We start from the raw sequence: 15,245 nt of genomic DNA, 5'->3' as shown, positions 1-15,245 counted from the left end.
AATGGGGAAAGGGTGCAGTGGAGGAAAGCTGCCCACCTTGGGGCAGCCAGGGAATATAGAGAGAGGGAGAGGGAGAGGGAGAGGCAGGGGGAGAGGGAGAGAGGGAGAGACGGAGAGGGAGAGAGGGAGAGAGAGAGAGGGAGAGAGGCAGAGAGGGAGAGGGAGGGAGAGAGAGGAGAGAGAGAGGCCAGGACCAGGGCCAGGGCCAGGGGCCAGAGGAGCTTCGGGACTCACTCCTTCCTGCAAGGCCCCACCGCCTGAGTTTCCATTCCTTCCCCAAGATTCCACTACATTAGGGTGTCATCATGGATTCATCCACTGATGAAATTACACCTGCATGATGCAGGTCCCCTCCAACACGAGACTGCTAGGGGAACATTTTAGATCTAAATTTAAGCTATCACAATCCTTTATGCCAGTTTTCTTTATTATTATTATTATTATCATCATTATTATTATTGTTAATCTATGCCCTTTTTATATTTAGGGACCCCACATTACATTTACTTATCTACTGGGATTTTTTTTTTTGTAGTTTTGATTTTTAAGTTTTTTCCAGAGGACCTATTTTAGTGTCAAGCAGGCTACATTATGGAGTTTAGAAGAATTACCAGACATTTCAGGGCAACACTGGGTTGTAGTTGTCCTAAAGAAGCCTTTGTCATCCTTCCTGACAGCAAAAAGAAAATACAGAAACTACTTTGAAAGCTGAGATACTATATGAAAGAGTGAGTTACTTTCACGATAAAGTGTAAATAAAATTTATATTGAAATTTAAAATACAAAAGCAAAACCCATGTCTGACAAATACACTGCGGATGAGCCCATGCCTCGGGGGCAGAGTGCTGTTCCGAGCTGGGGTGTCCCATGTGATGTTCAGGGAGAGAGCAGGGATGCAAGTCAGCGGGTCACACAGCGCCTTCCTGGGGGGCCGTGGCCCCAAGGCCTGAGCCCTTTCAGCATGCTGACCTGGTAGATTTTTATCTCCCGTAAGCTCTTCAGCCTGGGCTGCTTTTAAATATGTCCTAGTGAAAATCTATAAATTTATTTTAATAAGGCACTTGAGAAATGTTCTCTGGGACTTAGTAAAATAAATTTTAATTATTACAAATAGGAGCTTGGAGTCATTGCTCATATTTGGAAGCCCTAACTAAAATATAATTTTGTCTTTCTAAGCCATGTTGTAATTTCAGTAAACAAATTAAGATTCTTTGGATTTAGAATATAACCTGGTGAGAAATTTTGCCAGAACACAAAACACTTAAATGAGAAAATTTTTTTCTCTTTAATTCCAATGAAGATCCCCAGCTGCTCTGACTTGTCCTGCCAGCTCCTTCAGGCAGGCAGTTGCCTCGCCTGCCGCGCTTCGTGGCCTCCTCGCAGACTCCCAGGGGCGTCTCTGCCTCTGCTGGTCAATCACAGAGGGCCAGCAAGTCGTTTTCCAGAAAGGGCTTGTGAGAACAGCATTCCCTGAGTTCCTGTATTTGATAATCTTTCTCTTTGAAATCTAACAGCTTAATTAGAATATGTTTCAGAGATGATTTTCTGTTTTCCCTGAGATACAGTATATCCTTTCTGTTCGTAAACCTGAATTTTCTTTTACTTCAGGAAAGCTGGCTTCATGATGACTTTGAAAGTGGTTTCTGTCCTTGTATCTGGACCGCCTTTCAGGAATGCCAGCCATATGGGGCCGGTTTCTGTTAGCTGCCGTTCACATTTGTCTGTTTTCACTCTCTAATCTTGTCCCCCTCTGTCATCTTGTACTTCAAATTTAATTTTCCTCTTTTCTCCAATTTTTCTCTATGAATCTTATTATTTTCAAATAGTGTCAGTTTTTCATTAGTTATTTCCAGTGTAACCTTCATACCTCTGATGGTTTTATTCTTTTTTCTTTATTTACTGAGATCTAAAAACCTAGTTTTTATTTCCTTTTGTGACTTATTCCTTATGCACTTGCATCTTTGCTTTGAATATTTTATCTGTGATAAAGTTTATCAGGCACAGCAATTAATAATTAGGCATAGTAATAACTGAAATAGAACAACTACACTATAATACAGTTGCCAGCATCACCACTCTTTTGCTTTGGGACCATTTTGTTTGTTTTTTCTTTTTTTTTTAACCAGTACATGTTGGCAGCACATAGTAACTAAGTTACCATGGGGCATTAGCACATGCATGCAGCACGGGGTTTTCTCTTGTCGCATTGCTTTGGCACCTACAGCACCACAGTGCCTCTGGTCTGGAAACAGCCCTCAGTGAAAGGCAGGTAGCTCGGGCAGTGGATGTGCTGGGTGAAAGACTGATCATGTGCTGCGTGTGACAGAGCAGGATGGCACGAGGTACACCCATTACTTGAATGATGCTCAATTTAAAACTTATGGATTGCCAGGCGTGGTGATGCATTCCTATAATCCCAGCACTCAGGAAGCCAACGCAGGAGAATTGCTGTGAGTTTGAGGCCAGCCTGGGCTACATGGTGAGACCCTGTCTCAAAAACAAACAAAACAAAAAACACCTTATGAATTGTTCATTTCTGGAGTTTTTCACTCACAATTTCCAACCACAGTCAACTGAGGGAACTGAAACCTCAGAAATCAAAATAGGTGAATAAGGAGGTGGACTGTAATGAGCTTTTCCTGGGTTTTAGTGTTGTAATTCTCTGTTAGAAGCTGGGAACTGAAAAAGGCCCGTATATCTGTGGTACAGGCTTTGTGAGAATCAGTGTGGGCCGTCCTGGGCCATGGAGAATAGCACCCCAGCCTCTAAACTGACGGCCGAAGGTGTGTGTGCCACCCATATGGGTGAGGGTGTTCCTTTTCATGTCAGAGCAGTGCGCCAGAAGATGTTAGAGCTGCATCTCATTGCTTGTTGGCCTGTCAGGAGTGGTAAACACTCTCCAGTAAATACACAGCATTAATGACAATCTGCCCTGTTAAGTAGAGTTGTATGCAGTTTTTTTGAGTTTAAAAATGGTCAATATTGGCAATTTCCTATTCTTTAACACTGTATCTGATTACTTCCCATCCTAATTCTCACCTCTGAGTCATCTGTTCAGTTTGTTGGGAAGGAAGTCAGTGGTATGCGCTGTGCCTTTTTGCTATCAGTCTTGATTCTCGCAGTCTCCATTTCCAACACAGAGGACTCATTGGGAATCAAATCTGGGGCCTATTTTCATGCATTTTGAGGCTAGTATTGAGACTCAGATAACTCATCCACACCTTCTGAGTCTTCATGTAGTTGTTTCTTTTGGTACTGAGGATCGAGCTCACGACCTCATACTTGCCAAGTAGGTGCTTATGCCACTAAATCCCCAGCTCGATATAGTTGTTTCTATAAACATCAGCTGATCCCTACCTAGAATTTCCAGGCTTTGTGTCAGCACAGTGCAGTTTCTTTTTTCCTTTATCATCCATTGAATTATCAGTCTGTCCGTCTTTATCTATCTATCTATCTATCTATCTATCTATTGACATATATAATCAGAAAGTAAAGTTAAATCTCGAGAAAAATAAATTTGTGTTTTGAAATTAATAGGGCCTGGTTTTTATTTTCATTTCATTTTTTATTAGCACCTGTGTGCCACGCATGCTGACCTTCCTCTGTGGGGTTGGTACCTGGCCAGAGCACATGTTTATTCTTCTTTTCATCCACTCCTCCTCTCGTCCCCTCTCCCTATCTCTTGGACCCCTTTTTGCAACAAACCTATCTTCCCATTTCCTGTTATATTTTATTTTGCTGTTCATTTATACTTTGTATTTCTCATGTAAGAGAACCCTATGGTATTTAAATTTGTGTGTCTGATTTATTCTCTCAACATTGTGGTCTCAAGGTGTGCCCATTTTCCTACGAGTCAAGTTTATCCTTCTTTATGGCACAGTAGTGCTCTATTGTGCACATCCTGTGATGACATTTTCCTTATCAATTCATTGGTTGATGGACATGTAGGCCACTTCCAAGGTTCAGCTGTTGTGAATCGTGCTGATATAAATGTGGATGTGCATGGTTCACTGTAGTTTGATGTCTTTAACTCTTGCCGGGAGATACATAGAAGGGGATTAGCTGGGTCAAGTGGGATTCCTGGTTTTAGTGCTTTGAGGAATCTCCACACTGACTTCACCATGGTATCCCAGTTCAGATTCCCTCTGACAGTGCAGAAGGCTTCCTGTTTCCCCAGGGACCTGGCTTATAACAAGAGGCACCAGTCTGGCTGGGAAGGGAAGTTAAGTGGAAGGGGATCCTGGGGCTCACAGAAGCTGTGAGAGGCTCACATGCCCTGGAGACGCTGAGCCTGTGGAGGATTCTTTCCATCATCATGAATGAATGTTGACATTTTATCAGATGCTTTTCTTCCTCTATTGAGATGATCACGTATTTGTTGATTGACATAGTCCTGTGTATTGACTGATTAATTTTTAAATGTTGGTCAGATCCTACATTACTTGGTCATGTGTTACCTTTACATATAGCACTGAATTCTGTTTTCTTAATTTAAATATTGAATAGAGTTCATCAGTGAAACCTGGAATTTTCTTTGTAGGAAGGTTTTGGACTGTGAATTCAGTTTCTGTAATAGGTATAGCACTGCTGAGACACAGACTTATTCTCGAGTAATCCCGGGCAGTGTGTGTCTTCCCAGGCCTCTGTCCCTGTCTCCCAGATGTTGGGTTCACGGCCTGGAGTCATCTGTGGCTTGTCTTCCCCTTGCTGTGCCTGTAGGATGTGCAGTGCAGTCCCTGTCACTCCTGATACTCTTCACTTGCCTTTCCTTGTTTTTCTTGGCCAATCTGACTAGACATTTTTTTCTTCATTATCTATTTTTTACTCACTGATACTCTCTCTCTCTCTTTCTTTCTTTCTTTTTGTCTTTTTGAGATGGTTTCAGTATGGAGTCCAGTCTGAACTCACTTTATAGCCTAAGTTAGCCTCAAACTTACAGTGATCCTCCTGGCTCAGCCTCCTGAGTGCTGTGATTACAAATGTGTACCACCACATTAGGCTGTCTATTGATTCTTTTTTCTTATTTTTTCCTTTCTTCTACTTACCTAGAATCTGATTTGCTCTCCTGTTCTGTTTTTTAAGGTAGAAGCTTAGATCATCAACTTGACACTTCTTTTTATTTTCTTCTTTTTTCATATGAACATTTTAATGCTATAAATTTTAATGTTATAAATTTCCCTTGAAACACTGCTTTGGCTGCTTCTATTTTTACTTAATTCAAAATATTTTCCAATTCTCTTTTCACTCCTTCCTGTCCTGCCTGAGGTTTATTGTCAAACACTTGGGGCTTTTCCAGGTAACTCTCTGTACTAATTTCCCCTTGTATTTCTGCTATTTTTGGCTTTTGTGTGTTTTCTGGGAGGTCCCCACTTGAGTTCGAGAAGGTGCTGGCCTGTGCCCACATGATGTGCAAGGAGCCTGCAGGTCAGTGCCCAGGCTGCCCAGAGCATGGACTGAGGGGCAATTGTGAGTGGACTGAGGGCCACCCTGTCACAGCAGGTGTGAGCAAAGGGGTCAGCCCCGGTGCCCCTCTGCCCACCAGCACGCACGATAGCGGCAGAGCTGAAGGTTGGGGTTGATCAAAAGTCTGCCTGTTTGGCGGCCAACTCCTGTTACCATTGTGGACCCAGGAACTCCAGCAGCCTTGAGCATCCTCTTACTTGGGAAGCAGAGTTTTCTTCATGGCAATTGAGTGGCCCCAGAGAAGGCCCCAGCAGGAGCTGTGCTTCTTGCCGGAGGAGCCAGAGTGGCCTCCTGGCTCCCGCTGGTAGAGAAGGAGAACTGTGTGACAGAGGAAGGGCCTAGTTTGGTTTTGCCCTCTGCAAGGAAGGTGCTGGAAGGCTCTGATCACATTTCCTGCTGCCTGTCTGTGCTCCACACACTTCGGACATGTGCTTTGTGAGCGGCGTGACAGTCCCCGTGAGAACAGAGCTCGGCACAGAGTTGTAGCACATGTTTCAGTGACCCATAGATCAGTTCCTCTTGGGCGTGAGGGGCGTAAGAGCCAGGCACTTTGCAGCCGATGAGTTCCCAGCAGACTGAGCTGGCAGGTGCCGTCTTTGAAGGCGTTGGCCAGAGAGCACTGGTGCACGTCTTTCATAGTGTCAGTTTTGACTTCGTGAAGAATAACTGAAGGAGTCCCAAGAAAGGCCTGCTTTCCACAGAAAGGTAAAGTTTCACTGCATTCATGGATTTCGAAGACAAGGGTATCATTGTTTCTCCTGCCTGTCTCTGCCCCGTATACAGGTGATCATGTTCCTCCTAATGACAGGGCAGGAGATTTTAAAGACTTTCCTGACACCTCGCCTTTAGAGAGATGACAGGCCTGCACTGCCTTTGTTCACTAACCTAGCTATTAATTCTTTGTTCTGTTCCCAGGAAGCTGGCGAAGAGTCTTGGGCAGGCCGGTGAAATCGAGCCTGAAACAGAAGGGATACTAACAGAGTATGGCGTTGACTTCTCCGATTTCTCTTCAGAAGTGCTGGAGTGTCTCCCTCGAAGCCTGCCCTGGACAATTCCGCCTGAGGAGGTCAGCAAGAGACGCGATCTGAGGTAAACACCTGCAGTCCTAAGGGCAGCAGCCTCTGCCTTTCTGCCCTCTCACCCAGCTGCCCTAGGAGCCAAGCTCCCACATTGCTGTCTTGCCTCCAACATTCAATTCATTGGTGACTCAGAGGCCAGCACATGGCGACCAAGTCCAGCTGACTGTGTGTGCTGAGTGGTTTTCACATCTTTAAATGGCTGTGAAAAAATTAATTCTATTCATGCAGATAATATAGAGATTCGCATTTCTGCATTTGTAAAGTGGCACCGGGGCCACGTTTATTCCTTGGTGCGTCGTCGCCTGCACTGTTTTGTGCTGTAACCCAAGGCTGAGTCATTACAGCAGAGACTATGTGGCCTGCGAAGTTGCCAATAGTTTCAACTTGGCCTTGCCCCTGAGTCTGCTGCCCCCATCCTAGGCTCTGCTCATTTCGGAAAGCTGCAGGTGCTGCTGCTTTTCTCCCATTGGACCCTGTTGGTTCGTTCAAGTCAAGGTGGTGCCCCTGGTTAGCAGCGCCTCCTCTAACAGGGCCTCTAGGCGTACGGCAAGAGTCAGGACTTCTGTGCTTGGAGCTTCACTTTAAAGCTTTACTTTTTGGTCTGGAATTTGTTGGAAAGTACTTTTGTGGTATTTTTATAACAACATCTTCTTTGAAGATGTTTCTTCATTGTGGGATGTTAGTTCTTTTCTGATATTTCTCTTCAGAATTGGGTTTCAGTCCTGGCACTCATTTTGGATGCCACATGGAGATATTTAGAACCAAGAAACTTTTCGTACAAGCACTTAGGCTGTGGAAGGGTTTGCTAAGCTTGTCCCCTGTCAGAGGCTCACTCTGCGCCCCGGGCCTAGGGACGTTCGGCCCTATTGCTGGTCCGCTGCTCCTCCAGGTTGGAGAATTCCCCTTCTCTGCCCCTCTTGTCATTGCATCTTTCCAGGGTTTATTGCTTTTTGCACTTCTTGTTCAAGTTAGGCAAGGAAAAGGAGAGGACTGGCCCCTCCCCTGCCTTTCAGTACGGCTGATGGGACTCATGTTGTACCTGAGATCAGCTGGCCCAGGTCACTGTTCCACAGTTTAGCAGCAGCTGGAGCTCAGGGCTGTGAGATCCGGGCTCGTGGCCTCCCTTTCTGCGTGTGTGAGTCAGGAGGTTTCTTGAGCTCTTCACCTGAGGTCTCTATAGAAACAACATTTAATGAGGAAAGAGATGAGAATGTCAAAATGAACCTTAGTGTTGGAATTGTAATTTAGCATAGCCATTCTGCAATATAGACCAAAATTTAACTATATATACTGTTTTTCCGAAACTCTTCCTTCCAGGAATCCTAAGGAAGGTTCAGTAAGCTGTGGTTATACCTCTGTGATAACATTCATATATCCAGCTCCGCAAAAAGGGGAGGTCCATGTGGACTGTCCTAGAAGGATGGCCATCAAATATTCTTAGGGGAAAGAAGCAAATTTCAGAACAGGATGAAGATGAGCCTGTTTTTTATAGAGCAAATTATGCAAAAACTATATATACCTGTGTACCCACAAATATATATATATTAACATATACATATATTAACATATACATATATATACATATATGTACATAAGATATATATGTACAGGAAAAAATTTAGAAGAAAATAAAGTGGCTACCATGAGGGATGGATTTGGTGTAGTAATCAGGAAGTGGAGAATCAGTATTTTACTTTTTTACTTTTACTTTTTTATTTTGTATGCTGCTACTTTATTAAAATTTCTTTAAGTAGTGTTTAAAAATCATAAATACAAGTTCCAGAAAATGATGGACATGGTCTCTTCTAGCCTGGCTCCTCGACTGAGATAAGTGCTAAGCATTTCCAAGTCCCGGCCCGGTGTTGCTCAGGGTTCCCCTCAGGCTCACCTCACCCCCTCTTTGCCCTCGCTGCCCATGCTGCTAGCTGACCCCTGTGTGCTCTGGGACACCTTGAGGGCCAGGCTGGGCATGGCTCCTATTTATTTCTGCTGTGAGTGTAGTAACAGAGTTATTTTTTAAAATCTACTTTAACTTTCAAACATTTCCCCCATCTTCTATCCCCAGGATTATATTTCTAAAATTCAACTTTGATATTTTTATTCTTTTGCATTTAAAATCTTTTAACTGCTTCCTGATACCTAAAGTAGTAATCTCAAAACATTGCTGGACATGCATTCCCATCAATGCATAAATCCTTAGTTTTAAATTATAGGCAAGTGTCCTACTTTAATGATCTATTATTTACATTGTAAACATTAATAAAAACAGAAAAATAGAGTTATAAATTATTAAATATTTTAAATCATTTACAAAAATTATAGGACCCTCATTTGTTCGTATTAAATTTACTTTTGGAACAGGCAGCTTTATTGACTACTCATTTTTACTGTTTAACAGCTTGGAATACGGAAATTCAAAGGTCTGATTCTAAGTCTCATGTTTTGATACTTGGTGTTAATGGTGATCATAAATGAAAACAGTAAAGCAGGCATAATGGTGCATGCCTTTGGTTCTCATACTCAAGAGGCTGAGACAGGAGGAATATATGTTTGAGGCCAGCCTGAGCAACTTAGCAATTTAGTGAGACCCTGTCTCTAAATAAAAAATGAAAAGTGTGAGTGCTGTAGCTTCGTGTGACCATCCTGAGGTCACTCTCTGGTACTGGGGGAAATAGAAAATGTAAACATTTAGAAAATGTGAGCTGAGCTTTCTAGGTTATAATACTCATTTTTTAGTCCAATTCACTCTAAAGTTCAGCTGATAAATTTCCATCTTTCCTGCTGTTTGTCAATTCTTGTGGACTAATTGAACAGTTCTACGGTCTTGGAATTTGGGGAGTTAATAACCCTGTTATTTTTTATGTGGCATTTAAAAAACTAGTTAAAAATTCTGTTAGGAAGTTCAGGTGTGCATACATGACTCGTTTTGTCTGTACTTTATTCACTTCCACCAGGGACCCAGATTGTGTAGTAGTGGTAGTATTTCAGTGCATCCATTTAAAACATGTTATCTGCCAAACATAAATACGTCATTTGCAAAATGCAGGCACTTTTACCTCTATGTTAAGATCTTTTTTTTTTTTTTTTTTTTTTGGTCTTTTTGAGACAGGGTCTCTCTATGTAGTTCAGGCTGGCCTTGAGCTTGCTTTGTAGCCTAGGATGGTCTCGAACTCGCAGTGATCCTCCTGCCTCAGCCTCCTATGTGCTGGGATTACAGATGTGATATGTTAAGATCGTACCCCAAAGGGACAGGTTAAATGTGCTGATTGTTGGTAAAGTACTGACGGGTAACATGACCAGTAGCCATTGTTTTGAAATCATAATGTGACTAGGGATGAATTCATATTAGAAGCAGAAAAACAAAAAAGAGTCAGCTTTGCCGTTTAGATGGTGTTAGTAGGATTTGTGTTATTAGCTTAGTGTTAACTTCAGTCTCTGGATCTCTGCAGCAATCTCCTTAAACTACTTGCCTATTTATAAAGATTTATGAAGATTGGCTAGAATGGGTAAAACCTGTGGGTATGTGGAAGCAGGCATGGGTGCTACCAAGAGACCATGCTCGGCTGCAAGGGCAGAACAGCAGCTGCACCAAAGGGCTCCTTCTCTTCCCAAACCTGGCGCCTCCCTGAGACCTGACCATGTACCTAGTATGGTCACTGGCTTAATTCATCTATTTGTGTAGCCATGGTTAACTTCTTATTTTGTACAGTAAAAATCACATAAAAATAAGTCTATGCGTATATTGATGTGTTTGGATTCAATTAGCTTTTCCTTTTTTTTTTGGACTGGTCTTGTGATAGATTTGTTTGGTTTTTTAATCAACACATATTTACTGAACACCATCGCTAGCCACTGAGAATACAGCAACAGACAAAAATGGCTGTGGGCTCTGTCTTCATGGCCCTCTGTATCTCATGGTAGAAGAACATTCATCAGATACATTCAGAGTGAAACGTGGAATCATAGTGAATGAGAAAGATACTTGGTACATGAGTAGAGGTACATGAGTACATTTCCTCTATTTAGTCATAGTGAATGAGAAAGATACTTGGTACATGAGTACATTTCCTCTATTTAGAGGTCCAGAGTTGTCAGAGATTTTTAAGATCAGTATTCATTTTCCTAGAAATGACAAAAGAAGATTGCATATTTGACTTTTGTCACCATGACAAAATACCTAAGAAAAGTAGCTTAAAGGAGGAAAGGTTTACTGTAGCGTATGACTTCAGAGGTCTAGTCCATGGTCACTGCCTTCATTGATGAGCTGGTGGAGGCAAAGTGTCGAGGTGTAGGGGAGCAGATGGAGCACGAAGAGCGTGTCCAGCAGGCTCCCAGCCTGTGCTTTCACTCTGTATATTCTCTCCCTACTGCACAGTGTCATCCGCACTCCAACTGTGTCTCTTCCTTTAGTTTGCCATTCCACGTGCCAGTTGTTCCTGAAAACACATTCAGCCCCAAAGCGTGCTTTAATTTTCCGTAGACATTGCTCAAGCAGCTTGATGATTAGAATCAACCGTAACAACCTGGATGTGGTGGTATAAGCCTCCGTTCTAGCCCTCAGGCGAGCTGGGGCAGGAGGGTTGAAAGTTCATGGCCAGCCTGGATTTCAGGTCAGCCTGAGCTACATAACATGACCCTGTTTAAAAACAAAACAAGACCACCACCACAACAAAACCAAGAAAGTGAAAAAAAATTAACAATGACAGTCAAGCCCCAGCACAGGCTGAAAAATGTGTGCTATGTTGAATAAATCAAATGGTACCCTTTAAACTCCCACAAACCAACTCATCTGTGTCTTTTTCTCCTTTCTCCTTTCCTAAAACATTGCTATATGTTGTATAGAATATGTATGTGTAATGCTGCGTACTGAGTTAACTGCTGGAAATACAAAGTCGCACCCTTGTTCTTCCGGGAGACCCATTAATACTTAGATCAGTGATAGCTGGGAATGACAAGTGCTGTGGTACAGGTGTGACAGGCCTTGGCACCTGAGCGAGGCTGCGAGAGTTGCGGTATCTGCGCCGATCCCCGGGAGCCCCGCTCCTGGGCCATCCTACCTTGGAACCTGCAGTGCTCCTCTGGCTCCAGCTACGTAAGAACTTCTACGTACCCATTTAGGTTTGGTATTTGAACAATTATATTTGGAACAGAAAAGTTCCATCAATCTTTAAACCTCATAATCCAATTATGTCAGTAAAATTCCAGTTTTTTCGTCCAGTGGAATTGGGGTAATATTTTGCAAACTGAAGTAGAGAGAAATTGTGTTTATTTTGAAAAGAAAAATGGTTGGTTAGCAGTTTTTAAGAAGCAGGGCTAGTGTGAACTCGTAGGGTGACCTGGCCCTTCTGATTGGGCTCACCGTTTTTCTGAACCTTTGGCTCCCGCCTCTGGAGAACCCCTGTTTGCATGGTTTAGACCTACTCTTTTGCAGAGCATCTGAGGTTAAAAAAAAGGGGGGAAGGAAAAAAAAAGAAATTAAAAGCAATACCAATACTTTGGATCAGAAAGATACTGTGTCCCACCAAACTAGATTCTAGGGGTTGCACCAAAAGCCCAAGGAACCCTAAGGTTAGTTCTGAGACTGGCTGCAGTTATGTCTCATTTCATTCATGCTGTTTTGCTTCCTTTGATGGTAAACTAAACCTTAAAGGCCAGTTAAATCAAAATGAGAACCTAAATACTGGGGAGAAAATGCGACACCACACTGGTCTCTGCCCTTCCTGCAGCTAGTGCCACTGTGGATGTGAGAGGTCACGTCACCCTGCCCAGGGCCAAGGGCTTCAGGACAGCAGCCGTGGTTTCTATAGCTTATTATGAACGGGCCCTTGGGTATCTGTTTCTTTACTAGTCTCTCAATAAAAAGGAAGCCCAGTGACCTCCACCGGACCATTACAAATGTGAAACTTGGCACTGAAAATTGCTTGCTCTAAATTTTCCAATTGCTTCCTCTCTCTCTCTTTCTCTCTCTTTTTTCCATTTAATGTCGTTCTGCCAACTAGTGATTTTATTATTATAAACAGTACATTGTATTCACTTTTAAGAAGAAATATGAAGCTGGAGGTAAAATTACAAACTACAGCTTCTCGGCTGCCAAAATAGAAAACAATGAGCTAAAAATACTGAGTCCAGAAAGGGTGCTGTGGTGAAAAATACTGAAATACCTTAAAGTGGAGCAGTTCCAAAAGGGCAGAAATTCCCTCTCACTCCAGGTAAACCAGCCTTGAAACAGCAACTTGAGAGGAGCAGCGTCTCCTGCTAAGCTCTCTCAGGTCAACTCTCCTGTGGGAACGCTGTCAGGCACAGCTAATGTTAAATGACTGATGGCCTCCCTGTGTACCAGGAAGCCAGGACAAGTCAGCTGCCTTTAAGAAACCTTTCCTCTGGGAGGCCGCTGCATGTACCAGTGAGGAAGGGCAGTAGGCAGTGGGCCTAGCCCTCCAGGAACGAATTAGGGGACTTCAGCACACCTGGGAACTCTGGGTAAGGGCAGGATGCATGAGGAGTTTCATCTTTTCTGAAATGAATTTGAGTTTTTCTGAAAGCTGTTGGTAGGTCATGAGTTCCCTGGGGTGGGCTTTTAAGGAGAAAGGGGGTTCTGTGGCCAGGTGTCTTAATGGATGGTTTTGAGCTTTTCTAATGGACCATCTCACTGACCTGGTGCTCCATCGAGTGTATTTATAAGTTGCTCAATAAGGCACTTCAGATCCCCCACTTTTTTTTTTTTCTTTGTACCAGGGATCAAACTCATGACCTAGCACTTGCCAGGCAGGCACTTATACTGCTGAGCTAAATCCCCTTTTAACAGTAAATAATTTAATGTTTAGAATGTCCAAAGTTCTTCATGCACACTTGACGTTGGATTTGAAAGAAAATAGTATCCATCAGTGAGTGTCACATTTACCTGAGGCATAAAGCTGACTGTACCATGCATGGGCAACACATGATAATTATGCAGGAAATTAGGTTTTAAACCTTAATTCTTCCATGGCCAAGGAAGCTCCATCTTTCCATAGCTAGAGTGAAGCAAGATTTAATAGTTTGGCATCAACTGGAGAAGCTGTCATTGTCATTTTGAAGCCACTGGCAATGTTATTCTTTTCATGTGAATCCCAACTCACTGTTTGTGAACTTACAGGAAACTCATAGATAGTAACAAAGATTAATGGTCCTAAAATGGATCCACAAGTGGACATTCTAGTTGTAAGCATGCGCTTTCTTTAGTAGTTGCCAGTCCATGATCTATGTTGATAAGTAGCACTGCTCATAGAGAAGATGAATATTCAAGGCTGAGTAGATTTTTGTCTGAACAGGTGGGAGAATGCCATTTGGAAGAGAAGACAGCATTTGAATTTATTCCCTAGAACTATTTTTATAGTATTGTGGAAAAGTGGATGTATGAACAAGATGATTAATTTCTACATATTCTAAATAAAATCTGATTTGCAAGTTGTACTATGAATATATGAAGAAATACTTTCTGTTGGTGGCCTGTGATTTGGAGTAAAACGAGAAGCAAAGATAGCTAATTTTCAATTTTCACCATTTTTTGTACCAAGGTATTATGCATATTCTGTAAAGTTTACGCTTTTAAAAATTGTACAATTTGGTGTTTCCTGACGTATTTACAAGGTCACACAGACATTATCATTATCTAGTTCCAGAACATTTTCATCATACCCCCAGAAAATCCCATCAACTGCCAGGTGTGGTGGTGCCCACCTGTAATCCCAGCACTTGGGAGGCTGAGCCAGGAGGATCCCTGGGCATTTGAGGCCAGTCTGGGCTACATAGTGAGTTGAAGACTGGACTGAACTAATGGCAAGACCCTGTCAAGAACAAAAGAAAGAAAAAGGAAGGAAGGAAGGAAGGAAGGAAGGAAGGAAAGAAGGAAAGAAGGAAGGAACCTACTTCATCAACTCTCATCCCTATCTGGCTTCCAGCAACCCAATGGGCTCTTTTCAGGTTATGTGACTTTCTCTATTCTGAAATAAACTTCTGTATCTTGTAGCTAGCTTTTTTTTTTTTTTTTTTTTTTTTAACTTAGCATAATGTTTGCAAGGCCCAACCACATTGTGGTATTTTCTACTTCTTTTCTCTGTGGCTGAATAACGTTTCACTGTTTGAATATACCACATTTCATGTATTTATCTGTTGATAGACATTCAAGTTGATTCTGCTTCTTCACCCCTCTGAGTAACACTGCTCTGAATATTTGTGTGTAGATTTTTTGTGGGCATATGTTTTCATTTCTCTCAGGTACATAGCTGTGATAGAATTTGTGGGTCGTGTTGTCAGTCCTATACTTACCACGTCCCATGCCTGTCAAGCTGTTTTCCAGAATGGCTGCATTATTTTGCATTGCTACCAGCAAGTGCAAGGCTCTCCATGTTCTGTGTCCTCACTGACAATTGTGATGTGCACTTAGAGTTATAGCCACCTTGTGAGGTGAGGGTTTATCTCTTCGTGGTTTCGCTTGGTCTTTCTGTAATAATTAATGATACTGGTGACTTTGCATGTGCATCTTGGCCATTGGTTTATCTTATCTAAAGAAAAATCTGTTCAGATCATTCACTCATGTTAAAACTGGACTCTTATTTTTATTGCAAGGGTCGTTTAGATATTCCAGATTCTGTTTTGGAACTATTTCAAGTACGTGATTTGCAAAAGTTTTTCTTTAATTTCTTTGTGGTCTTGCACTCTTCT

The 15,245-nt window shown here is 42.4% G+C and overlaps 1 protein-coding gene across 3 annotated transcripts in view; it reads left to right on the top strand.

The window, feature by feature from the left end:
• Window positions 1-15,245, top strand: part of Dis3l2 (DIS3 like 3'-5' exoribonuclease 2) — a 266,965-nt gene that overhangs the window by 130,317 nt on the left and 121,403 nt on the right. For all 3 annotated transcript variants that reach the window (XM_063237106.1, XM_003474416.4, XM_013157595.2), the window contains one exon: window positions 6,379-6,552. In XM_063237106.1, coding sequence (XP_063093176.1) covers window positions 6,379-6,552 — 174 coding nt within the window. The remainder of the gene's footprint in view (window positions 1-6,378; window positions 6,553-15,245) is intronic.

Source organism: Cavia porcellus, unplaced genomic scaffold, assembly GCF_034190915.1.
Source record: "Cavia porcellus strain 051 isolate PalLab524CR breed Dunkin Hartley unplaced genomic scaffold, mCavPor4.1 scaffold_26, whole genome shotgun sequence".
In the NCBI taxonomy this organism is placed as follows: domain Eukaryota; kingdom Metazoa; phylum Chordata; class Mammalia; order Rodentia; family Caviidae; genus Cavia; species Cavia porcellus.
This window is presented reverse-complemented; position numbering and strand designations above follow the sequence as displayed.